The sequence below is a fragment of the Mauremys mutica genome, chromosome 8, assembly GCF_020497125.1.
Source record: "Mauremys mutica isolate MM-2020 ecotype Southern chromosome 8, ASM2049712v1, whole genome shotgun sequence".
In the NCBI taxonomy this organism is placed as follows: domain Eukaryota; kingdom Metazoa; phylum Chordata; order Testudines; family Geoemydidae; genus Mauremys; species Mauremys mutica.
In genome coordinates, this window is record NC_059079.1 from 99,344,704 (window position 1) to 99,372,263 (window position 27,560).

Below are 27,560 nucleotides of genomic sequence, written 5' to 3' on the forward strand. Positions count from 1 at the left end.
CTAGTTTGGTGGCTCTTTTTCAGCTTCCAGTTTAAATTACAATAGGGCCTTGTCTACATGACAAAATTAAGTCAACCTAAATTAGGTTGATGCACAGACACCACAGCAATTACTGCGGTGGTTCATGTCCACACTGTGCCCCCTCTTTTGGTGGTGCACATCCTCACCAGGAGTGCTTCCATCGACTTAAGTGTGTGGGGATTGTGGGGCACTGACAGCTGGAGCCCCCCCCGGACTGGCAGTTGGAGCTGTGAGCCCTAAGTCAGGGGGAGGGGAACAGGCAGAGCAGGGCCCCCCATCTCCTCCCTCAGTGCTGGGGGGAGGGGGACTGGCAGTTGGAACTGTGAGCCGTGTGTGGGGTTGACAACTCTAGCTGTCAGCCCTGGGGTAGAGGAGTTCCAGCTGTGAACTCCTTGTGGGGCTCTCAGCCAACAGATTATGTAAGTAACGCAGTGTCTACATAGACACGGCGCCGCCCTAACTACATCAACCTAAGCGCTGTGACTCTTGCAGAGGTTTAGTTATTAGGTAAGTGTAGTAGCGGATAACTTACATGGGTGGGAGCAACATTGTAGTATAGACACATAAAGAGTTAAATTGACTTAAACTGCCTTACATTGACCTAACTCTATAGTGTAGAGACCACGCCTAGGAAACATGATGTGGATTGCAGTCAGGCCAGTTTGCTGGAATCTTGATAGGAGACAGTCCTGCCTTATTTCAATGTGCAATGCCAAATTTTCAGTCCTTTTAAATCGCTTTTCTTTAATTCACCATTGTTCATAAAACATGGATATGTACAAAATGATATTTCTCTGATTTGGGGTTCCTCAATCCTTGAGGATGGGAATGGAGCACAAACAGCCATTGTGAGAAAGTCTGACCACTCTTGGATAATCATTTCCACTGCAGCTAACTGCTCTTATAAAATAAAAGTGACAGAAGAAAAGAGACCAGAACTCAGGGTGTCAGTCAGGATAAGAACCCCCCAAATTTCATCCCAATTCTCCTCCCTGAACTTTCCCCCCACATCCTCTCCCACTGCCCCCCAGGACCTCCCTCCATCTACATCTCCCCACTGACTCTCCCCCTCCCCCTGGATCTCCAGCTACACCCCCACTGAATCACCCCCCCAGTGCTTTCCTCCTACATCTACTCTCCCACTGCCCCCCAGGACCTCCCTCCATCTACACCCCCCCCCACTGATTCTCCCCCTCCCCAGATCTCCAGCTACACCCTCACTGAATCACCCCCCTAGTGCTCCCCCCCCCATCTACTCTCCCACTGCCCCCCAGGACCTCCCTCCATATACATCCCTCCCACTGATTCTCTCCCTCCCCCCTGGATGTCCAGCTACACCCCCACTGAATCACCCCACATCTACTCTCACCCCAGTGCTCCCCCCCACGTCTACTCTCCACTGCCCCCCAGGACCTCCCTCCATCTACACCCCCCACTGATTCTCCCCCCCTCCCAGATCTCCAGCTACACCCCCACTGAATCACCCCTCCCCAGTGCTTTCCTCCTACATCTACTCTCCACTGCCCCCCAGGACCTCCCTCCATCTATACTCCCATCCTACTGCTCCTTCCCACTGCTGCCCCACATCTACTTCCCCACTTCCCCCTCCATCTACTGCCCCACTCTCTCCCCGCGTGCCCTATCCACAAACTGTCGCTACTCTCTCCCCCAGACCCAGGCTCTCCCCACGGCGCCTGTCCCCCACCCCCCTCTTCCGTTAACCGCCCCAGCGCGCGCCCGCTTCCCCACTCGGCCGCCAGGCTCGCTCGCCCCCTCCTGCCGGGAGCGCGCCCCGCACGCCCGCGCACGCCGCAGCCCCGCTCCCCGCCCGCTGCCTGCAGCCACCCGGCCGGGCCCGGTCGCTGTGTGCTGGGGGGAGGGGGCCGCACGGACTCGTCCGATCCGGGCCTCTCCGACACCCCGAGCCGAGGAGGGGAGGCGCCGCGGTCCGGGCAGCCCTGCGGGTAGGTCCGGGCCGAGCCCCGGGAAGAGGCGGCGGGCGGGCAAGATGGAGACTCAGTCAGCGGGCACCCACTCGGGAGGGACGGGAGCCCCTTCCTCGGGCCCGGCGGGGGCCGCAGGCAGCTGCTCCCTGAGTGCTGGGGGAGCAGCCCCCCATCTCTTCCCTGAACGCCGGGGGGGGGAGCAGGGCCCCCCCATCTCTTCCCTGAGCGCCGGGGGGGAGGCGGAGCAGGGCCCCCCCATCTCTTCCCGGAACGCTGGGGGGGAGGCGGAGCAGGGCCCCCCCATCTCTTCCCTGAACGCTGGGGGGGGGCGGAGCAGGGCCCCCCCATCTCTTCCCTGAACGCCGGGGGGGGGGGGGCAGCCCCCCATCTCTTCCCTGAGCGCCGGGGGGGGGAGCAGCCCCCATCTCTTCCCTGAACGCCGGGGGGGAGGCGGAGCAGGGCCCCCCCATCTCTTCCCTGAACGCCGGGGGGGGGGCGGAGCAGGGCCCCCCCATCTCTTCCCTCACCGCCGGGGGGGGGAGGGGAGCAGGGCCCCCCCATCTCTTCCCTGTGCGCCGGGGGGGGGAGGGGAGCAGGGCCCCCCCATCTCTTCCCTGAACGCCGGGGGGGGAGGGGAGCAGGGCCCCCCCATCTCTTCCCTGAACGCCGGGGGGGGGAGGGGACCAGGGCCCCCCCCCAACTCAAACCAGAACGCCGGGGGGGGAGGGGAGCAGGGCCCCCCCAAAGCTTCCCTGAACGCCGGGGGGGTCGGGGCGCAGGGCCCCCCCCGCTCTTCCCTGAACGCCGGGGGGGGGGGGGGGGCAGGGCCCCCCCCCATCTCTTCCCTGAACGCCGGGGGGGGAGGGGAGCAGGGCCCCCCCATCTCTTCCCTGAACGCCGGGGGGGGAGGGGAGCAGGGCCCCCCCAACACTTCCCTGACCGCCGGGGGGGGGGGGGCCCAGGGCCCCCCCATCTCTTCCCTGAACGCCGGGGGGGGAGGGGAGCAGGGCCCCCCCATCTCTTCCCTGAACGCCGGGGGGGAGGGGAGCAGGGCCCCCCCATCTCTTCCCTGAACGCCGGGGGGGAGGGGAGCAGGGCCCCCCCATCTCTTCCCTGTACGCCGGGGGGGAGGGGAGCAGGGTCCCCCCATCTCTTCCCTGTACGCCGGGGGGGCGGAGCAGGGCCCCCTCATCTCCTCTCTCAGTGCCGGGGTGGAGCAGGGCCCCCCCATCTCTTCCCTGAACGCCGGGGGGGTTGGGGAGCAGGCCCCCCCATCTCTTCCCTGAACGCCGGGGGGGAGGCACAGCAGGGCCCCCATCTCCTCTCTCAGTGCCGGGGGGAGGCAGAGCAGGGCCCCCATCTCCTCTCTCAGTGCCGGGGGGGCGGGTTTAGGCGGAGCAGGGCCCCCCTCCCCTCCCTCAGTGCTGGGGGGGGGTGGGGATAGGTGGAGTAGGGCCCCCCCATCTCCTTTATTGCCCTGGGGAATATGTTTAACACCATTCTCTCAGGTCTCCTTTCTCTGTGGGGAGTGGGGAAGTGACAGACTTGAGTAAAGCTGCCCCTCATCTACTTCCTCAATTCTCTGGGGACAAGGTGACAGAGCTGGGAACTCCTCTAAACACGTATCTATCTCAGTGCCCATGAGGGGGAGGTGATAGAGTTGGGTTACTCTCCATCTCCTTCTATCAGTGCCCCAGGGAGGTGGCAGCTGGGCAATCCTCAGCTACCCTGGAGGTTGGGGTAGCAGCTGGACAACCTCCCCTGCAAATACTGTGAGGAGGGACATCCCAACTCAGATGCCCACTCAGATGGGGGCAGCTGTGCAACCTGTTCCCCCTCTTGTTTGTTGCCCATTTCTCTGGCCTCTAAGCAGCAGGGAGAGCTGAACATCATGTTGTCTTAGTACAGAGTCTTTGTATAAATCCTCTGTTTATTCTCTTTAGTTCATATTCTTTTTAATTCACATTTTTTCAACTTTCCATTTAGTGCATAGTTCAATTAGTGCATGGAATTTTAATGCATGTAAACAGTACATATTTATTAGGCGGGCATATTGTTTAATTTACATGAATAGTGCATATTTTCATTATCACATAATTTGAGTGCATCTGCATTGTTTCTGTTAATTTCCTTTTGTGCATGTTTATTAGTATATACTGTACTATTGTAATGCATGTAAATAATGCACATTTCCATTAGTGCATATAAATAGTACCTATTTATTTCCTTTAGTGTGTACTTAATAGTATATAACACTTTCAGTGCAGTTAGCTAGTGGATATTTATGTCTCGATTGTTTATTTTACATGTGTTTATCACTGGGCATATATTTAAAGGGGATTAATACTATGATTTTTCTCTCTATAACTCTCCACAAAATACAGAAATAGCAAGAAGTTGCTTTTGGAGTGTGACCCTAGATTAGTTTAAGATGATTAGAAAAATAAATGAATATGTTACAACTGGTTCCTCGTGCAGGGTCAAAGGGTCTCTTACTCTAGTTTATTATTTTTTATCTTTCTTCAGATAGATGTGTGTGGTTGTGGTTCTGTGTAAGAATCCAAGTGGCAATTGTTAAATATGCCTAGCAAGTGGACTTTAAACCGAACACATGCTATCCTAGGTAATGCTACTGCAACCTTTAATGCATAGTGCTTGAGTAAGTAGCTCCATTGAAGTCAGTGAGGCTACTTGTGTAAGTGCCATTTAGTATGAGGAAAGGTTGCAGTAGCTGGCTGTGTCATCAAGCCAAGGATCACAATTCTAATTTATTTGTGGTACCTTGTTTTGGTTCAGGAATCTCTGAACACTTCTTAGTACAGAGAGAGTCTAATAGACTGCTTTCTTCCCATTCAGTCATCCACACTCACTCTCCTGTCATTCACAGTTTCTTGACATCCTTGTGGCATCTATAACAATTGTCTATGTAGAGGAGTAATACTAGGAAATAATTTAATATTTGTTTAGCTTTTTAAAATATAATTTAGCAAATGCAAAATAAAAAGTCATACTATGTGACCAGTCTGCTCTCTATGGGTCACCAGGAAATGCTTCATGACTGAAGCTTGGGAAACTCTTATCTAACTTCAGAAATAGACTGTACTTTTGCATGTATGTTTAGGTGGGTTGGTGGTGTGTGTTGTAGAAATACTGATAGGACTTCAAAAAACTACATACAAAGTTTGCTGGTGTTGGAGATGAGGATTTACAGGTAGCTTGTGCATATTTAATTTATTTAGGAAGTTTCAGCAAGTTTATAAATCCTTGCCATGTAAATGTCAGAAACAAAAACAAAAACCCAAACTTGTTACAACAGTTAGATTTTGTTTAAAGAGATGTTATAAAGTGATATAGTCATCAGAACACCTATAATATGTTGCTTTAATAAAATCTCTAAAATTGAGTGAAAGCTCTCTCTACCCATTTAACAGACTAGGCATTTTTCTCAAATTTAATATTCAAAAACTGGACAAGTGTGTTGGGTTTTTTTGGCAGGTGAATGAACTTTATTGGAGTATTGAATAAAAGATAGATAACCAAAATCTAAATATTTATGCTCTATTTTGCCGGGTACATAATTGAGATAAATCTATTTAATTCACTGGAATACTCAAGATAGGTGAATGTTTCTTTTTATAAACTATTTTTAAAGCTTTATTTACAAGTTGCAAAAGTAAGCATTTAGTGTTTTAAAAAACAAACAAGATCTTAATTTCACAGGAGTTAATTTGTACAAACTGAGTTGATAAATATTAACTTTTTTTAGGTATTTGTACAGTTCCTTTTATTTGTGGATATAGTTCATTTTATAGATGATGTATGCCAGTGTATCTCTCATTGTCTGTATCCTTTGGTTGAAGCAGTAAAAACAATATAGCATGTGACTTCTTTTGGAAGTTTGAAGGTAAAATGTGCTCCTCCAAAATAATAATCTGTGGCACATTTTGGGAACCTGCACTCCATAACATTGTAGCTTCACACTCAGCATCATACCAGTACTGTCCATGCTATGGCCTTGTATATGCTAGACTTTACACTCTACCTTGCTCTTCCACTGTTGCAGCTTCACCAGTGGCAGCAACAGTTGGGAATACTAGTGCAAATAGAACACTGGTGACTTCTGGCATTTTTATTATCACATCGTGCAGACTTGCTCTAATCAAAGTTAGATGACAAGATGATATAATGCTGGTGCCAAGTCTGCACTAGCTCTATCACTGTGATAGCCACCAATGGAGTTGGTAATTCAGTAGCAAGAGATTTCAGAAAATAAGGTTAGTTATGTTTAAACATTATTTCTAGCACAATTCGAGCAAGGACACTAGGACCACTTTTTAAAATGTCCTATTTTTGTCAACACAACTTCAACTCTAATGGTGTTCACAGTGTTGAGAGCCATAGTGTAGATGCTCTGCCAGTTATTGTCATAATTTTTAACTCTGCGTCAGGTAAACCTATTCAGAACAGGTCTTATCAATATTGTTAAAAACATCTGTGAGTCAGCACTACAACTTCCATTTTATATTGTTACCACTGGTGTTAACATTAGGCGGGAAATCTCCCTACTGTGGACAGGACTCCACTTCCTGTGCTGGAAATAGTTGTCCCATTAATGTAGGTAAGTTGAGCCACGTTCAATACGCATTGTAAGAAATTATGATCAACTGATTATTAGTGGTGATTGATGCTTTCCGCCTCTGGTGTTGAACATGTTTTGGCTCTGTCCACAAAAGCAGCCTAACCCATAGTTAAGGAGGGAGTAGAGGGCATGGTGTTTGCCAACTGTTATCAAACACTGCACGAGTTAAGACCTTAGGGGTTTGTCTGTGACATGGCTTGGCTAGTATTATTCTTTAAAAATACCCTCTCTGTCTCTTTGAACTGAGAAGCTGATTTAAACATAGTGTTAGCACAGTTTCCATCATCGTGTTGGATAGACCATAGTGGTGAAAGAGAGTCCAAGTAGCTCTAAGCTTAAAGCATAAGGTTATATTAACACAAACAAAAACTATGATTAGTGATAGTTAAGGTTTCATCAGGATGTACCCTGTCCATCCACCTCTGGGCATCTCCTTAGAGTGTCTAGCCCCACCGGACACTCTCAGTACACCTCAGCTTACCAGTTACTCCTCAGGTCACCACTCTGCTTAACACACAGTACTTAGGTACATTTATAGTGAAAACAAGTAACATAGAGATATAAGTGATAAAAAGTAGAAGTATTGGAAACAAATGGTTACATATAAAATGAAATCATAACATGCCTTCTATGAGGTAGACTGACTTAACTAGATACTTTCGTGTTTTATAGAGCAGTGCTCAGGTCCTTCCAACGTTTTATAGCCAGGCTTGGCTGCCTGTCATCCTCCATTCATAAGACAGACACACTATTAGTTTGCTTCCTCGGTGAAGGATCCACCCCTAAATATACCCCAACAATCCATTGTCTTTGCTTGTAAACAAGATCCTTTCTTGCTGTTTTTCTCCCTGTAAATTTCCTCTTGAAAATTTTGCAGTCTTGATTAACATTTGGCTCAATATGCAAACAGGCATCCATTGAGAGATGTATAATGCCTAATACACGACCATCTGCTTAAAAGGAACTGGTCTGAGACATGTCACCTCTTGGTTACCTGCCTTCAAAACAGAATTTTCAGTACTGACACAACGCTTTTAAATATTATGCATACATATGTTTTGCAGTGATTAGTATGTTCAGTGGGCTACTGGCTCTCAGGGACCTCACATGCCATGCTTTAATGAATTATTATGCATATACCTGCCCTCAGGGATCCCTGTAAAACACTCTACACCCCCTGTGCCCTCTGCCTGTCAGTACTAAGAGATTCCTGGGTCACAGTTAATAACACCCCATAAGGCTTTCAATTCATTCTCCAGCAGATACCAAAAAGCAATATGTACCCAACTTTATTAGACTTGGTCGTGGTACATATAGGTACCAATGACATAGGGAAGGGTAGGAGAGACTTCTTGGAGGCCAAATTTAGGCTGCTAGGAAAGAGACTGAAATCCAGGACCTCTATGGTAGCATTCTCAGAAATGCTTCCAGTTCCACATGCAGGGCCAGGTAGGCAGGCAGAGCTTCAGAGTCTCAATGTGTGGATGAGACAATAGTGTAGAGGAGGGGTTTAGATTTATTAGGACTTGGGGAAACTTTTGGGATGCGGGAAGGATGTGCTCCACCTAAGCCAAAGTGGATCCGGACTGCTGGCACTTAACATTAAAAAGGTTGCAGAGCAGTTTTTAAACTAAGAGATGGGGGAAAGCCAATTGCTGCAGAGGAGCACATGGTTTGGACAGAGACTTCTCTTAGAGGAGAGCCTATTGATAGAGATTCTCTAGGTTTTAGTCAGGAGGAGAGGATGGAAGAGGATAAAGTATGGGCCAGATCAGATGAGAAATAGTCACATAAAAAAATAATGTGACACATCAGAAAAGGGCAGGCAAATAAACAGTGACAAGTTTTTAAAGTGCTTGTACACAAATGCTAGAAGTCTAAATAATAAGATGGGTGAAATAGAGTGCCTTGTATTAAAGGATGATATTGATATCATAGGCATCACGGAAACCTGGTGGAGTAGGGACAATCAGTGGGACACAATCATTCCGGGGTACAAAATATATCGGAAGGATGGAACAGGTTGTGCGTAGGGGGAGGGGGAAGTGGCACTATATGTGAAAGAAAATGTAGAATCAAATGAAGTAAAAACCTTAAATGAATCCACATGTTCCATAGAGTCTCTATGGCTAGTAATTCCATGCTCTAATAAGAATATAACAGTAGGGCTCTATTATCGACCACCTGACCAGGACAGTGATAGTGATGATGAAATGCTCAGGGAGATTAGAGAGGCTATCAAAATAAAGAACTCAGTAATAGTGGGGGATTTCAATTATTCCCATATTGACTGGGTACATGTCACCTCAGGACGAAATGCAGACACAAAATTTCTCGATACTTTAAACGACTGCTGCTTGGAGCAGCTGGTACAGGAACCCACAAGGGGGGAGGCAGTTCTTGATTTACTCCTGAGTGGAGCACAGGAACTGATCCAAGAGGTAACTATAACAGGACCACTTGGAAATAGTGACAATAATATAATAACATTTAACATTCCTGTGGTGGGAAGAACACCTCAGCAGCCCAACACTGTGGCATTTAATTTCAGAAAGGGGAACTATACAAAAATGAGCAGGTTAGTTAAACAGAAATTAAAAGGTACAGTGACTAGAGTGAAATCCCTGCAAGTTGCATGGACACTTTTAAAAGATGCCATAATAGAGGCCCAACTTAAATGTATACCCCAAATTAAAAAACACAGTAAAAGAACTAAAAAGAGCCACTGTGGCTTGGCTTAACCATGTAAATGAAGCAGTGAGAGATAAAAAGGCATCTTTTAAAAAGTGGTAGTCAAATCCCAGTGAGGTGAATTGAAAGGAGCATAAACACTGCCAAATTAAGTGTAAAAATGTAAAAAGAAAAGCCAAAAAAGAGTTTGAAGAACAGCTAGCCAAAAACTCAAAAGGTGGTAAAATGTTTTTTAAGTATATCAGAAGCAGGAAGCCTGCTAAACAAGCAGTGGGGCCCATGGATGATCGAGATGCAAAAGGAGCACTTAAAGACGATAGTCATTGCGGGGAAACTAAATGAATTCTTTGCTTCAGTCTTCACAACTGAGGATGTTAGGGAGGTTCCCAAGCCTGAGCCGTCCTTTGTAGGTGACAAATCTGAGGAATTGTCACAGATTGAGGTGTCACTAGAGGAGGTTTTGGAATTAATTGATAAACTTAACAGTAACAAGTCACCGGGACCAGATGGCATTCACCCAAGAGTTCTGAAGAACTCAAATGTGAAATTGCGGAACTATTAACTATGGTTTGTAACCTGTCCTTTAAATCAGCTTCTGTACCCAATGACTGGAAGATAGCTAATGTAACGCCAATATTTAAAAAGGGCTCTAGAGGTGATCCCAGCAATTACAGACCGGTAAGTCTAATGTCAGTATCGGGCAAATTAGTTGAGACAATAGTAAAGAATAAAATTGTCAGACAATTTAAGTTCTTCTATGTGTTGGGCAAAAGTCAACATGGTTTCTGTAAAGGGAAATCATGTCTTACTAATCTATTAGAGTTCTTTGAAGGGGTCAACAAACATGTGGACAAGGGGGATCCAGTGGACATAGTGTACTTAGATTTCCAGAAAGCCTTTGACGAAGGCTCTTACGTAAATTAAGTTGTCATGGGATAAGAGGGAAGATCCTTTCATGGATTGAGAACTGGTTAAAAGGGAACAAAGGGTAGGAATAAATGGTACATTTTCAGAACGGAGAGGGGTAACTAGTGGTGTTCCCCAAGGGTCAGTACTAGGACCAGTCCTATTCAACTTACTCATAAATGATCTGGAGAAAGGGGTAAACAGTGGCAAAGTTTGCAGATGATACTAAACTGCTCAAGTTAGTTAACACCAAAGCAGATTGTGAAGAGCTTCAAAAAGATCTCACAAAACTAAGTGATTGGGCAACAAAATGGCAAATGAAATTTAATGTGGATAAATGTGAAGTAATGGACATTGGGAAAAATAACCCCAACTATATATACAATATGATGGGAGCTAATTTAGCTACAACTAATCAGGAAAGAGATCTTGGAGTCATCATGGATAGTTCTCTGAAGATGTACATGAAGTGTGCAGCGGCAGTCAAAAAAGCAAACAGGATATTAGGAATCATTAAAAAAGATAGAGAATAAGACAGAGAATATCTTATTGTCCTTATATAAATCAGTGGTACGCCCACATCTTGAATACTGCAAATGGATGTGGTCTCCACATCTCAAAAAAGATATACTGACATTAGAAAAGGTTCAGAGAAGGGCAATTAAAATGATTAGAGGTTTGGAACGGGTCTCATATGCAGGGCCTCCTGGGGGGGGCAAGTGGGGCCATTTGTCCTGGGCCCTGCAGGTGCCCCACAAGTCCTGGCCCGGTGATGGTCTGGGTCTTCGGTGGCGGGGGGCCCTTCAGTGCTGCTGAAGACGTGGAGCGACTGAAGGCCCCCCCGCCGCCGAAATGCCCCACGAGCCCTGGCCTGGCAGCAGTCCGGGTCTTCGGCGGCATTTTGGCGGCGGGGGGCCCTTCAGTCGCTCCGGGTCTTCAGAGGCAGGGGGTCCTTCAGTGCTGCCGAAGGGCCCCCCGCTGCTGAAATGCCACCGAAGACCCGGACCGCTGCCAGGTGAGTACAAGCGCCGCAGCTCCCCCGCTTTGTCCCAGACCCCCTGAATCCTCTGGGCAGCCCTGCCCATATGAGGAGAGATTAAAGAGGCTAGGACTTTTCAGCTTGGAAAAGAGGAGACTAAGGGGGGATATGATAGAGGTATATAAAATCATGAGTGGTGTGGAGAAAGTGAATATGGAAAAGTTATTTACTTGTTCCCATAATATAAGAACTAGGGGCCATCAAGTGAAATTAATGGGCAGCAGGTTTAAAACGAATAAAAGGAAGTTCTTCTTCACACAGTGCACAGTCAGCCTGTGGAACTCCTTGCCTGAGGCGGTTGTGAAGGGTAGGACTATAACAGGGTTTAAAAGAGAACTAGATAAATTCATGGAGGTTAAGTCCATTAATGGCTATTAGCCAGGATGGGTAAGGAATAGTGTCCCTATCCTGTGTTTGTCATAGGGTGGAGATGGATGGCAGGAGAGAGATCACTTGATCATTACCTGTTAGGTTCACTCCCTCTGGGACACCTGGCATTGGTCACCGTTGGTAGACAGGATACTGGGCTGGATGGACCTTTGGTCTGACCCAGTATGGCCATTCTTATATTCTTATGTGTTGCAAAACCTTAGTGGCAGCCTCAAATTATTAAACCATCTATTTGTAAGCGCATGGAGGATAATAGGGTGATAAGGAATAGCCAGCATGGATTTGTCAAGAACAAATCATGCCAAAGCAATCTAATTTCCTTTGTTGACAGGGTTGCTGGTCTAGTGGATAAGGGGAAGCAGTAGATGTGATACATCTTGATTTTAGTAAGGCTTTTTACACAGTCCCACATGACATTCACATGTCCAGAGAAAACTAGGAAAATACGGCGTAGATGAAATTACTAAATGGTGGGTGCCCAACTGACTGAAAGACTGTACTCAGCGAGTAGTTATCAGTGGTTTGCTCTCATGTTTGGAGGATGTATCTAGTGGGGTCCCTCAAGGGTTGGTGCTGGGTGTGGTACTAGTCAATATTTTCATTAATGACTTGGATAATGGAGCAGAGAGTATGCTTATAAAATTTGCAGAAGACAACAACCTGGAAGTGGTTGTAAATACTTTGGAGGACAGGATTAGAATTCAAAATGACCTTGACAAATTGAAGAATTGATCGGAAATCAACAAGATGAAATTCAATAAAGATGAATACAAGTACTTCGTGTAAGAAGGAAAAACCAAATGCACAACTACAAAATGGGGAATAATGGACTAAGTGGAAGTGCTGCTGAAAAGGATCTGGGGTTATAGTGGATCACAAATTGATTATTAGTCAACAATCTGATGCAGCTGCAAAAAAGGCTAATATTCTGGGATGTATTAACAGGAGTGTTGTATGTAAGATACTGGAGGTAATTGACCCTCTCTGATTGACACTGGTGATGCATCAGCTGGAGTACTGTGTCCAATTCTGGACACAGCACTTTAGGAAAGATGTGGATAAACTGAAAAGAATCCAGAGGAGAGCAACAAAAATGATACAAAATTTAGAATACCTGACCTATAAAAAAGGTTAAAACAACTGGGCATATATAGTCTTGAGAAAAGAAGACTGAGAGGAGACATGATAGTATTCAAATATATTAATGACTGTTATAAAGAGAAGAGTGATCAAAGTGTTCTCCATGTCCATTGAAGGTAGGATAAGAAGTAATGGACTTAATCTGCAGTATGGAAAAACTTTCCAACTGTAAGGATAGTTAAGCTTGGGAATAGACTTCCAAGGGAGATTGTGGAAATCCCATCACTGGAAGTTTTTAAAAACAGGTTGGACAAACATCTGTTAGGGATGGTCTGGGAGTTTTTGTTGGTCCTGCCTTAGTGCAGGTGGCTGGACGGGATGACTTTTTGAGATCCCTTCCAGCCCTATATTTCGATGATTTTATGCTTTGTATTAACAGATCAGCAAATCTTACTGTCAAACATTCAGAGTATTTGGGAAATTAATCTGCTTTAACATTATTGAGGTTGCCATTAAGGGTTTATCTTGTCCTGGTGACAAACCAGCTGTATTTTTTTTAGGCTGGGACCTGCTGGTGTCCCCATCAGAAATGCCTTGCACGTTCCAGGGAAGAACTTTGCATTCTTTGACTCCTGTGTAGCACTGGTAAAGCTTCCGTGCTTCACTATAGAGGAGGTCCCTAGGCCACCCATCCCTCTTTTCCCAAATCCTCTGGCTTATTGTTCTCTTCTTTCTGCCACAGCAACACCTATTAAAAAAAAAAAGAAACTACCATAAAACCCCCTTTGTTTACAACCAGTTATAATTTTTAACACCCCCTCGCCACTGACTAAAATCAAGAAAACCTTTCTGGTCTCATGCCACAGCTCTCCTTATAGAAGATAAGGATGTTCATGGAAGATGGTCTAAAGCCTGGACGGCTGCTGATGTACCAAACAAAAATCTAATTGACGACCCAGCTGAGCAAGTGCCAGGCTTCTCTTCCCCACGTGCATATGGACAGCTCTAAACTATATCTGCATGTAACATGGAAGGCACGCATACTTACTCCATAGATTGAAAGCAAGGGAATTACCAAACTGCGACTGTGGTCTGATGCAAACTGTCAGACACATCGTGGACAGTTGCCCAATCCATGCTCTTCCTGGAGGTGTCTCAGCCATTTACATGGCTGCTCCCTCTGCTCTGGACTGGATAAGAGATTTCCTAAGATCCAACTGTAATCATACTGTTACTTTCACTGTTTGACTGTCGCCATATGAAAGAAGAAGTTTTTTAAGTGACACCAACATAAACCCCTAAAAGCAGGGAAATAAGTAGCTAAAATAATATTTTTTTCACTACCATAATACCCATCTCTCATATTAACGGTTCTTATGGCTTGTTTATACACAGAAGCTGCACTGGTTGAAGTTAGATTGGTTTGAAAGCCAATTTAATTAAATTGGTTCAAACTGTTGTGAGGATGCACTTATATTGGTTTACAAATGATTATATTGGTTTACCTTGCTCATCTAAATTTACAGGTGTAAGATAAATCAATAGCAGCCAGGTTTACATTGATTTAAGAGTGTCGACACACACAGTTCCATGGGTTTAACTGAATGGGTTTTAAATCACACCTTTTGCTAAACCAATACAAATTTGTGTGTAGACCAGTCCTCACTTGTACTGTACATCTCTCTGCCAACAAAGTCACTTCCACTCTGAACATGAGTCTTAAAAACTTATTTTGAAAGAATCTCATTAAAAATGGCACAAATAAAAACAAAGAATGTAAACTTTAGCAATACTTGAATTTTTCATAGCATGATGAAAAAATTGATACAAAGAGAATAAGCATTCAAAAAAAAATCCCTGTTTGTTTTTAACTGGATTGTCTCACCTTTTTTCAGACTCCCCCCTTTTGCGAGAACTCTGAAACACTCTCTCTGATCTGCGCTTTGCTCCTCATGTGTCAATTCTGATATCTTCAATTATAGACAGGTAACATTTGTCTCTAGAGAATTTTATCACTTGTCAGAAGTAAGTGCAAGTATGTACGCAAAGATGAAGTTGCAGTATTTTACATGTTAGTGGTATATATTTGCGGGTGAGAACTCCCTGCTGTAGTGTTGGAGTGGTTGGGGAGGTGGATCTTGGAAGCCATGGCAAGACTCATTGTTCCCTGTGGGGAGAGGGGATGCAGATGGCAGGGGATGGTAGACTCTCTGAATAGGAGGAAAATGGTGCTAGGAATTTGGGGGGGGGTGTTATTTGCCTGGCAATGCTCTCTGACTGCCTTCCTTGTGCATCGTTGTCTGTTCTGTCATTCTGTCCAATTCGCTGTTTGACATTGCTCTTGCTCAACTGAAGCCAACTTTCTCTGTGCCTGGGCCATTGATGCAGACTGGAGAGCCGTGAGCTCCTCCTGAAAGCTGGAGCCTGCACGCCAATGTTCAAATGAGACATTGAAGGAAAAAATGTTGATTATTACTCTGATTAATGTTCTCAGATATTATATCAACATATACAAATCTAGCATCATATGCATGGTGTGCTTACTTGCTGTTTCTTATATCTTTCCATTACACTAATACAACTTGGTGACACAAAAGGAGAATTTGCAGAACCCTCATTCATGCATTGTGTCATGAGAAGTCTCAGGCAATTCTATAATGTAAACTATATTGAAGAGTTGAAAGAGAGGTGAGATGCTGCCTTGTTAAAATCAGAAGAGTTTTTTACAGAGAGCTTTTTACAGATGCTAACTACTTACCTCTGTTATTACCACACCAAAAATTCGTCCCCTTCCCAAATTGTATCTTACATTTTTTTGTCCTTTTCTAAACAACACAGGATTACTGGGTATTCTTACTTTGAAACTGAAATTGTAATGCAATCTTAACTATGGTTTCACGACTGCTCCACCATGTGTTGCTCAACAAATCTGAATTATAGTGCCCAGAAAATCTGTTATAACAACCATTTAATACATTATTACTGCATCTATATTTAAATATTGCACATGTAAAATCATGTTCACATATTTACACATGCAGTGCATATGCACTGTGATAAGGTTTATATACCCATGTACCTTAGAAGGAAGAAAGGGGTTAATGCAGGCAATAGGAAGCAGGAAATGCCCCAACTGGAACTGATTACAACTGCTATGAATGCTATGCCCTCTGAAGGAGAGAGGTGGCTGGGAAGAGATGTCAGCTCTGGGAAAAGAGACTCAACCTTTATATTGTTGTGAATTCTTTCTGCCAGTAAATAGACCCTGCAAGCAGCTGTGTGATACTATTTAAGTCTGGCTATGCTAAGCCGTTTATTATATTTCTCTTTTTCCTATATTTAACATAAAGGGCTACTGACCTAGTATACACTGGATAAATTTGCCATGCTGAAAACTGTGCTCTCCTTGTCATGCTTGTAAGGCACTTCATGGCCACATACATGTACTCCAAATAGTTTGTGTATTCCAGATAGTGTTTGGATTAGGTTTGCCTCCAGCAGGGTTAAATACTTTCTTAGTCCGAGTGGTTTCAGCCTGTATAAATTTAGTTTCTGTGTAGACAGTGCTAAAATGGTTCAAATTGTCCTCCCACTACTGTCCAAGAGTGCACTGGTGGCCTTTCCAAATGTCTCAGGATCCACTTCTCTTGAGATTTGTGCTGGGATCTGCATGATAGGAATCTAGAAGGCATTACAACAGAAAAAGGGTAGAATGGTGCTAGTGTGGAAGTGAGGCAAAACTACAGTGATTCAAAATATAAATAAGCTTAGCTAATATGAATATACTGAACAGTTTGTGCTTAAATCAGTTATGCCCAACACATTCAATTAGAAATAGGTCAATTCTCAGTTGTGGACATGGCCTTAAAGGGGTGCTACCAGCTGGGGAACAGACAACCCATTTGGAACATCATAGACAGGTGCATACCTTTTTGTACATTAGGATTAGAGTGCACTGAAGTGATGTGCAGACAAAAGGTGCTGATACACTTTTTGAAGATTTTGCCCTGTGAAGCTATTCGGAAGGTCTGGCTGTGATATTACTTTATTCTGCTGGTTTGATTTAAAAAAAAAATAAATAAAAAAATCCAAGGCAAATATCTGGAAACATAAGGGTCACTCCTTTTAATGTGTGAATTATTAACATGATATGTAAGAAGTTGTTACAGTACATCATAAAGGCACAGGATGCTATAAACCCTTAATTTGCAGATTATTGACATAACAGGCCACAATTGCTTTGCAGTATTGATGGGGATTTGTGCAAATATGTATGAATCTGTAAGACTTTTTTTTTTTTTTTGGTCGGCTTATACCTTTAAAAGGCAGTAAAATCAATTGTTAAAAATTATCAATTGTCACTCTTTGGCTGAAGCCTTGCATTCCATGTTTCTGCTTGGATCAAATCTTTATGGCTATTTTATAAACTTCCATTATAAATCCCATTTTTCAGCAAAAAGATTCATTTATTTAAAAAAAACCTTTTTTTGCAGCATTCAGCTGGCTGGTTAGAGACTATTCAGAATTTTTTTCCAGCTATTTGGCCCGTCCTAATAGTGAGTTACATTTTTAAATGTAGTAAATATGATTATTGTTAAAACATGATAAAATTAAGTGCTGTGAACAGAAGCAAGGCCTTAGGTTGTATGACTGCACAGGTATTTTTCACTCTGATTTTTAGGCTTAGATCTCAGGATGTTAGCTGCTGGGTAAATGTTTTGAGACTTGTTCATATCACATAATCTGCTATCACAAATTACATCTTTAAATCCACAGGGAGACTGAAGTTTGCATTACTGGTGCCCATTCAGTACCTGCTCTGTTAGTAGATACTGAGGGTTTTTGGTGCTGCCAAATGCGTTCTGTCTGTGTGTGTGTGTCTCTCTCTCCTTAATATGGGTAGTGGGCATGTGTATGGTAGTGTTGGGGACATAAAGAGAACTGTTCCATTCCATTCACAGGTTAAGCCTCAGTTGGGGCACAGTGCATTCATTTTGGGATAGCAAGTTTTAATAAAAGATGAGTTCAACTGAAGAAAGGTCAGAGGAAAGAAGCACACATAATAAAAGCTTTGGAAAAATAAGACTATGAAGTGTGTTCAGTTTAGAGAAGGAGACCTGCTTGCTGTGTACATATAACTAAAGGGATGTACTAAAACTGATAGGAATCAATTATTCTCCATCACCAAGGACAGAACAAGAAGTGATGGGCTACAGCAGAGAATGTTTTAGGAAAAATTGGCATCACTAAATGCACTGTTCAGAAATGGGAGAAGCTGCCAAAGAAGGTTATGGAATTGGCATGACTGGAGATGGTGAGAGCTAGATTTGGCATTCATTTAAAAATATCACTAGGCACTCATCTAGAACCTTGTTTATATGAGGGAAATAATAATAATAAAAATTCCTACTGTTGAAGTCAGTGCTACTCTGCAGTACTACAGGAGTCTGTGCTGATGGAGTCCTATGCAGGATCTGTACTTCTGCTAGTACTATAATTTCAAAGTGACCCACTGGGATTTCATAAACAAAAGATTCTGTGCCAGATCATCAGCTATGGCTTAGGAACTACACAGCATAGGCTGTGTGCTAATGTGACCGTTGCACTCCCTCTATCCTGTGACTGCCATGTGCTGGTCTGGATCCCAGGCCTAAGTTAAAACATCTTAAAGGATACATTTGCTGCCAAGAGCCCCAAGCTGAAGTTGATCATCAGTGAAGGGTGTCCTAGCCATGCCCCTTATGTCAGCAGCAAGGGCAGAGGCGGATAATGGTGTAAGAGCTGTTACTTCTGTAGTGAGTTGATCCTTTCGTGACTGATTATGGCAGCTCTATCCCATCAGATTTTGCTAGTGGTGTGATGCAAAGCAGATCTGGTCCTATGTCTTTCAGTAAGAAAATGTTATTTCACATGACTGTTATAAAGCATATGGAAAGATGGCACATAAAATAGGGTATATTTGCAGACTTGTTCAACTAGAATGTTTAAAAAAGTTCCATGAGCCATGAACAGCTCTTTAATGGTTATGGGGAATATTTTCCCTTTACAGCACACAAGGAACTCTCATTAATGTCAGTGCAAGTTCCATGCACTTTACAATAATGTATCTAATTACTAATTTTAAAATTCAAGTCACTGTTTAAAGATGTTAAAATGAATGTATTTACACATTACTCTTTAGGAAAGATGTGGTTGGCAGGGTGACTTCTGTACAACAGTTGTCTCTGGAAGTTTTATGAACCTTACATATTGTGTGCTTTATTTGTTTCAATTCTTAATTTGTGTGTGTGAATTTGATGTTTTTAGATGTGACTAACAGCTATGCCAAGTATAGTGAGGAGTTGTGCTGTGCAAGTTTTATTTATTTCTCAAGTGCCAATATTTTTCTCGATTCTGTGAAAGGTAGCTTAAAATGTATTTGAATGGAATAGTTAGTGGCAGGTGTTGGCCTGATTTTCAGAGGTGCTGAGCACCTACTGCTTACAGTTACTTCTGGTTGTAAAAAAAACCTTTGAAGTGTGATCCAACTCTGTTTGAAAGGGAACCAATTTAAACCATGACAGAGAGATTTGAGCTGATCACATTCATCTTTGGAGAGTGTTAGCTCAGGCTAATAGGTGTTGGTTACATTTAAGCTCCACCTTCCTTCAAGCCCCCTGAATGAATTGAGTGATCTTTTTCTTTGTTGGTTTCCCCTTGCTGTTCCAAAGTCTGCTGCCTGCTTTGATAGTAGTAATGGAGTGGGAGAAGGGAGAGAGTGACTCTGCTAATCTACTCACTGACAGCCTTTGTTTTAGGATAGTTCTTGCCTCAGCTGCTGTTTGTAGCTTTCTTAACCTGCAGCAGAACTAAATTGACTGGATTTTTATCATTTTGTATGTTTTCCACAAAGTTCTGGGTAGCAGCAGTGAAATTGTTTATTAATTTCCCATTGCAGCAGTAATGGGAAACTTAGAAGCAGCAGCAGAAGCACTGGGAGCCATCTGCTGAATCAGGAAGATGACACTGTATTGCTTTTCATTTGATAGGTTATTGATGCAACTAAGTGGCTAGAATTGTTTTCCCCAAATGAAAGTTTAGATTCACCCAGGAAAGCTTCCAAAGCACTGTGGGTGAGAGGATATTTCAAGCCCAGATCACTTAAATTTTATTGTTGATGCACTTCTTACATCATTTTATGTGTTTGAAAGATATTTTTTTAAATGTCATGCTACCTTTGATTTTTTGAATCTGTTGATAGACATCTTGTTTCCTTAAGTGGTTTGCATTCAAGCCAGTTCAGGCTAATTTTAGGGAACCTTCATAGCTGTTGGAAAAGATAATGTTTTTGGTTAAATGATGTCATGTTATATATTTATACATATTTGTCTTTTATTTTTGTTAGAAAAATGATGCATCCTGTTGCCAGCAGTAATACAGCTTTCTGTGGGACTGGCAAGAGTTCTTGCCTTAACGAAGACAATGTGAGATCCACTGATCAGTTTGACTTATATTCTACACAGCAAAGCAAATACAGCCACACAGTCAGCCACAAACCAATTGCATGCCAGAGACAAGACACGTTAAATGAAACACACTTGCAGGCCACAAGTGGCAGGAATATAGAGACAAAAGATGAACTAAAGAAAAAGAAAAACCTCAACCGATCTGGTAAACGTGGAAGGCCATCGGGGACCACAAAATCAGCGGGGTACCGAACCAGCACAGGTCGACCTCTTGGGACCACCAAAGCAGCTGGATTTAAAACAAGTCCAGGCAGACCCTTGGGTACAACTAAAGCTGCAGGATACAAAGTCAGCCCAGGCAGACCTCCAGGTAGCATTAAAGCTCTATCACGGCTTGCAAATCTAAGTTATACTTGTGGCAGTGCAGCTTTTCCCTATCCTATGGTGCATAACAGAGGAGTACATGCTGCTGGTGAAACTAGTAGCAAAGTCAAACAACCCAATGAGTGAAAGAAAGGAATTAGATAGCATTTCCTAATTAATCCTTTTTAAACTGAGTCTTGGCATGTTTCTCACATTTTTATGTAATATTTCTATAACTTTGGCTTTCCAAATCCTATTTTTTTGTTTATATGTCCAACGTGCAATCCACTATTTTTTAATGTAAAATGAAAAGGCATAGGTATTGCTTTGTTTTTGTTTTTTACATAGGTTTATAAGTAAACTCTTAAATTATGCCCTTGTGTGTTTCTTTAAAGTAATATTCATATCCTGAGCTTCACAATTATTGTCTGAAAAATTTAATTGTGTGATTATGCACCAAGAAATTGAGATAAGCAGGAAAACATTATCTGGCTGTTGGCTATGAAGTGAGCCTAGGCCATAATAAAGATCTTGTCCAGAAGAATTTATAACTGATGAAACAAAACAAACAATTCTGGACTATTTTACAAGTGAGAATCTGTTACAGTTTTGATATGCCTGTGGGTTTTGTGAATAGAGAGCAAACTAAATTTTCCACTTTTGCTAGACCTGATACAGACCTCAATTGTTCATAAATATTTTGAAACTTTAAAAACTATTTTTTTTTTAAAGTGCTAATTTCAGGCAGTTTTTATTTGCTCTTTGTAGCATTGGCAGGTCTCACTGATGTTCCAAAATATTTTTTGAAAATGTGTAGTAATAATAATAATAAACATTTATGCAGCGCTTTGCATCTTCAAAAGCGCCTTACAAACATGAGCTAATTTGCCTTTAGGTAATGGCAGATCTTGTAGTTATGCTACTTACAGGATTCTGCTGTATAATTTAAAAAATGCCTGAGAGTGCATATACCAAACTGCAAATAATTAATTAAAAATCTGATATATTTTATAAATAACTACAAAATAAGTACTGTTAATTCTAGTAACAAACTGAATAGACAGTAATATTAAGCAGTATGTTCTTAAATCTGTAAATAGCTACATAAACTGTTTTTTGCCTTCACAGTATGTGCTTTGATGGCAGCAGTTAATAAGTTTTAAAGTACTAATTTAATATGTTTATAGATTACACTTTTTTACACTGTTGCCAGCTTTTCAGATTTCGTTTTTCCAGATGTTCCAGGAATACAGTTATCCCATTGTTTAACGTTTATACTATATTTAAGTTATGGAAGCTTATATATCTACCAAAGGATAACATTTTCATGATTCATAATAGCAAACTGTATAGCTGGTTCAAACAGGATACAGTTTACCAAATTGCTAGACCCCAGATAGAAAGCATTTCATAGGAATTAATCTATGCATGCAAGTTGAAAAGCTATGTTGGTTAACTATAAATATCTTTTTCTGACTCAAACTGAGACCTTTCCTGCATCTCAGCAGTTCCATTTTCAACTGGGTGTGTTTGGTTTAAAAAAGTGCATGAGTGTGTAATAGGTACACACCCACCTATACTTGGAAAATATCATTCCTCAATATTGCATATTGTTATATTTATTCTAAATAGCTCTTGCTAGAGTTAAAGCTTTTAATTCTGGAAGAAAGTTTACATTAAAATTGTTTAAAATATAGTTTAAAATTATACTGAATTTGTAGCTTCAAATACCGGTGGGAGTTATATAATGTTTGCAGGTTTTTGGGAACAGAAGCTTTCAGGTTAATTAGAGCTTTTGTTGAAAATGAACAGTACCAATACTTTTGTTGTAAGATAAAGTCTGGCTTGCTGTAATTTTGATGAGAACTCTGATTTCAGTAATGACAACTTAAGAAACAGATGTCATGTTTCATACCTTTTTTATCAGGAAAAAAGCAGCAAGCCTTCAGGTGTTCCAGTGATGCCTAACACATAATGAGCTGGACTTTATGATGTACTTTACAATAGGTGGGTTGAATTGTGATTGAGGGACTATGTATGCACTGGCAACTAAGACAATGAACCTCAACAATACTGGATGGCTCCTTAGTCAATGTGTAAACTAATGGCAGCTAAACTGCTACTAAAATATAGTTTCTCCATGCTGAAGCTATAAAGTCAAGTTACACTTTCTGTTCCTCAACAAACTGAAAAATATGACACTCTTAGTAATTTTTCTCAGAATGGTGTAACTTCTGATACACGCAAAAAGCTAACATGAGCTAATTCACCCTCAGGATATGTGTTATATTGGCTGTTTTATCAGATGATTTTTCAACAAAAGGCTGCTTTAAGTTTCCTGAACTCTTCCTGGAAAGCAGTCTTCTTCAGCTGAATGTAATAACTACAGGAGTGTCACACCTCGCTGGCAAGGAACACTTTGCATGTCACCAATGTACCTTCGAATAATGCCACTTCTTACCTCCTTCTGTTTATCCTGTTCACCCGTTTCGTTTCTCACTTGTGCATCTACTCAATGGTGCTGTGCCGTGTGTCAGGAGATAATGCAGATGTATTATTGTTCTACTAGAATAATGAATTTTGTATTCAAGTATGTGGATGAAATAATGAAATCATCTAAACAATTTATATTAATTATAGTGTTTATTAATATCAGATGAAATATAATCCCAGTAAAAAGAATGAACGTTGTCAGTTGTGAAAGGATGAACTAAAGTAGAAAAATGTGTTCATGGCATCTGTAAAGGGCCACTTGGCACCTTGGATTTAGCAATGAGACCAGAAAGTGCAATGCTGGGCACTTCGTTATTCTGGTTTATTTCATCCATAACTGCAGTTTACTGGTGCCATGCTATGGGAGAAAGAGCGAGAAGTCAAGAAGTCAAAGTGAAATATGAATGGAATCTTCAAATGTTTTTGCTTTGCCTATTATATATAATCTACAGAATATATTGTGCTTTTTTTGTAACACTGTCTGTTGTCATGACAAACACTGAAACAGCATGTTAATGCCTATACTTTGATATTATCAATGGGAAAACTGGCCTTTTCCACTATAGTATGAAAACATTATTTGTAAGGTAAATCGCTAATTTTATATTATGTTCAATAATTCTGCTCTTCATAAGATAGGGTTACTGTTATGTACTAAAACTGTTGAGAAAAATGATCTACATGTCAAGTTTTGTGTTTTTAATGATTTTTTTAAATATCACATTTCTAATGTCTTATTTATACATAAGTGAAACCTAAGTAATAGAGAATTCAAAAGCCATTGTTTAAAATACATCCAGTAACTGCTATTCAATTTCCAATTAAATTTACATCCACTTTAGAATTCAGTAATTTTGCTACTATTTTTGAAGTTTTGCACTGTACATTTTCAGAATGCTAGCAGCACATACTGTCAGGAAAAAATATCTATCAGAAAGTGGCTAACTTTTAATACTAAAATGGCATTTTTAAATATCCACTGTTAGCTCTGTCATTAAAACAACACATTCTTTATACATTGTATTTGCTTTTAATTAATCACACACAACTTCATATAAGACCCATTAAACATCTTTGTTCTGAAATAATACATTTTCATTTTGTCTGGAAGTTTTCTTTGGATTCAGTCAGGACAAAACCAAACCTAGTCAGTGGAGTGATATGTTTGGGGAAAGAATTACCTTTATCTGCAACAAATGAAGTAATCGAGATCAGAACTTCACTTTTTTTATCCATTTTGAAGAGCTTTAAAAGGCAGAGCAATTCAAGGTTTTTTGTCTGAAGGTTACTTTAGCTGTGACTCTGCTGTTCTCTGTACTACATGTACAGTAAAGTTTAATGCTATTCCAACAGAAAATTAAAAATACAAAGCAATTGATCATAATCATAAAAACTTGGAACTGCAAACTTCATTTCTGATCACAAAAGTTTGTTCCCTTGATCATTATTATTATAATACATATATTTTAACATTGCTTAAATATGTTTTTGAACTCTAGTAGACACTAGAGCCTTTTCCTAGTGATTATTCTCCCCATGTAGGCAAATCTATATGTTCAAATTTTTGCAAGTATAATGATGATAGGATAAATTGTTAGGAAGATTTTGCTTATCATGTAGTAATTTGGACCACTTTGATTCCTTAATCTTTCACAGATTGCTTTTCCCACAGGTTATTTTGGAGGAGACAATTACCCAATAAATATCTAATATCAGCACCCTGTTCTCTGCTGTAAAAAGCCTGTTTAGATGCTGTTTGTTTTTATGTCCATGAACTTGAGCTACTCATGTGCAATTATGTGTATGGGAATGGAGTAGTCTTCATGATCTGTATTTACATCACCATATGGATGTATATTTATTAATAAAGTCAATACATTAAAACCAAATATTTTATTCTTGTTTTACACCATTCTGAAACTTGGTGGTTCTCTTTCTAAAGAAGATGGAGTGGCAGCATTGTGAGGTACTTTTCAATAAGGCCTTAGATTAACTCATCTCTTGTGAATGTATGGATGCTGCTTTTCCTTCTGCTTTACTTCATTCATGTTTTCAAGTGACCTAAATTTGATACTGCAAATGTTATGCCATTTATTATATGATTATATTTTAAATCCATTCTTATTTTCCTTTTGCCCCAAACATTATATATTTTCAGCTCTCTAAAGAGAGAGAGAGGAAAGACCTCTAACTAAATCAGATTTTTTCCCCCCACCCCCACAGGGATGTCACATGACTTAATTTTTTTCTTCAGTACAGGATTTGATAAGCTGATGCGTATATTTGTTAGTGATAAATGGCCAAGTGTTCTTTATAAGCGAGTGCCAGCAGATTTGTGGCCTAATAAAAAATCCCACTTTGTATTGCAAGTTATCAGAAAATAGAGAAGTGGCAACTCTTTTATTATTGAATGGAAAATGTAGCCAAGGTAGTTTTCATAACTTTGAAATTATCCTTCTGTTGATGCTTAAATATGACAGTCATTGGAGGGGGGGGGAGGTGTCATATAAGTACATAAATAGACTAAAAGCTCTGTTTATACTATTGTTTATAACAACACTGTGCAAACTTCCGTTGTACTTCCTTTTTGATTTTTCCCTTTCTTCACTGCATGTGAATGACAATTTATTTTTTTAGAGTTGCTCATGAGTTGGGCTGCATGTACCCATTTTATTTTTGTGTGCTATTCATTAGTTTTGGGCTTCTGAGATTAGATTTAAAACTCTCACCAAAAAAACCCAAAACCATAGCACTGAAATATTTGCCTATTGTTTGTTTAAAACAGTACACTATGTGGTCTTTACAGATACAAAGGAAGGGGAAGGAATAGTAAGTGGTGGGTTTACCAACTTTCGTAGTCTGTATATTGCACTGAAAAAATCATTTGAAAGTCAAATGTAAAGAAGAAGACTATTAAATATTTGTAGGCAGGTGAAATCTGTTAGTCTCATGAATGGTCATAAAGTTAAAGAGGCAAAGCCATCCTCTTTGGAATACTCCAGCTTACACTCAATCTTCTGTCCCAGTCATTAAATATGGCAGTTTTTGTAGGAGCGGTGTGTTCATCCCTGTGTCCTGGCTACATTCCAGTGTGGATAATTACATTGTTAGGGAAACCCTTTAGAAAAATACCACAAACCTGTGTTGCTCCTATGGTGTAAGTAATTATGGAGTAAGAAGGACTATACTTATCGAAGCAGCTGCACTTTGGGGACAGAGAGGGTGTAGGCAGTCTAAAATACTTTACTCTGTAATAAGTACTCTAAGAACACTAAATGTGGTTAGGGATGGATCATTTTAGAAACTATAGCTTGTGACTATGCAAAGGAGTATAGTGGCTGTTGCTCAGAAAATTTATCCAATGCAAGTTTTGATTGACTTAAACTGGTCTGGTAGTTCTAAGTGCCCTGGCTTTCAAGGCGATTGGCTATATTTAGAACAGAGTGAGTAGACTCTGGGCAGTCTACCACATCTTATTGTATAGATCAGTTTTCAGATGCAATTCTTAGGGGAAGATGAGTAAATCCGTTAGTTTTCCATAAGACCTTAAGTATACAATACAAAGTCATTCATAAATTATATCACATGACAATACTGGCTTTTTAGCTGTGCTGGGAGCTACTTTACCACTCACATGGCTATTGTGTTCTCTCTGCCACATAATGAATTGAACAATAAGAATTGCAAAGCAATCTGCTCCCTCAATATGCAGGCAGTGTATAATGCCAGGTGCAGAGTCGCTGACGACAGAACCGCATTATGATTTATTCATGCTGAGAGACTCCAGGATTGTCAGTTTTTTGACACTGCTCACAGCAATGTTTGGATGGCTGTTAAGCAAGTAGGGCATCTTGGGAAAGTTTTCAAAGTGGTGACTGTCCTTTTGTTTAAGAGAGACATTATTTACCAAGCTTTTCTGTGAGGCAGGGCTGGTTTTTATGCTTTTGTGCAGTATGAAGCTCAATGGAGCCTGATGCCTGACCTGGGCCACTAGGTAGTACTTAAACTCACTTGAAATTATTTGATGGAAATAATAAATGTTAAAGATGGTGAGATGGTGGCTAGGCAGAGCCACCTTTCACATTGAGACCAAAATTAAGAATGTTCCGAAAGTAGCATTAAAGCTGTATTATGAGAAATAAAGGCTTGGCTGGCTTGCTTCATTGCTTTGCTTGTTATTTTTACTTGGATCTCTGCCTATGGTTGAATATTGTTTTATATTTGAGAGACTGGCATAGTCTAAGCACATAGGACTGGCAGCCAGGAAGCTCCTAAATTCGAAATGTGGCTTTGGCCCAGATTCTCTCTCTGGCCTTGGAATAGGTCCACCTCATTTACCCATCTATAAAAGTGAAGTAAAATTACTTGCTTACCTTGCAGGGGTGCTGGCGGGACTAATTAATGATTTTAAAGCACTTTGAAGATGAAAAGCATTGTAGAACTGCTAAGTGTTATGTCAAAACAGTTATAAAGATTTGACTCAGATCGTTATGGTACATGCTATTTACCACAAAAGCCTGTTCTAATTATTAAATAAAACTTTCTAT

The 27,560-nt window shown here is 41.4% G+C and overlaps 1 protein-coding gene across 3 annotated transcripts; it reads left to right on the forward strand.

Moving 5' to 3' along the window:
* The first annotated feature begins 1,817 nt into the window (after positions 1 to 1,817).
* On the forward strand, positions 1,818 to 25,396 carry C8H5orf24 (chromosome 8 C5orf24 homolog). 3 transcript variants are annotated; one of them, XM_045028548.1, is made up of 4 exons: positions 1,826 to 1,985; positions 14,608 to 14,698; positions 20,097 to 20,527; positions 22,448 to 25,384. In XM_045028548.1, the coding sequence occupies exons 3-4, from the start codon at positions 20,101 to 20,103 to the stop codon at positions 22,486 to 22,488; spliced, it is 468 nt and encodes a 155-aa protein (XP_044884483.1). In that variant the 5' UTR covers positions 1,826 to 1,985; positions 14,608 to 14,698; positions 20,097 to 20,100; the 3' UTR covers positions 22,489 to 25,384. The 3 variants fall into 3 exon arrangements, with proteins under 3 accessions (XP_044884482.1, XP_044884481.1, XP_044884483.1); XM_045028547.1 differs by having other exon boundaries at positions 1,818 to 1,985; positions 20,097 to 25,396; XM_045028546.1 differs by lacking the exon at positions 14,608 to 14,698 and having other exon boundaries at positions 1,819 to 1,985; positions 20,097 to 25,395.
* Positions 25,397 to 27,560: the final 2,164 nt, after the last annotated feature.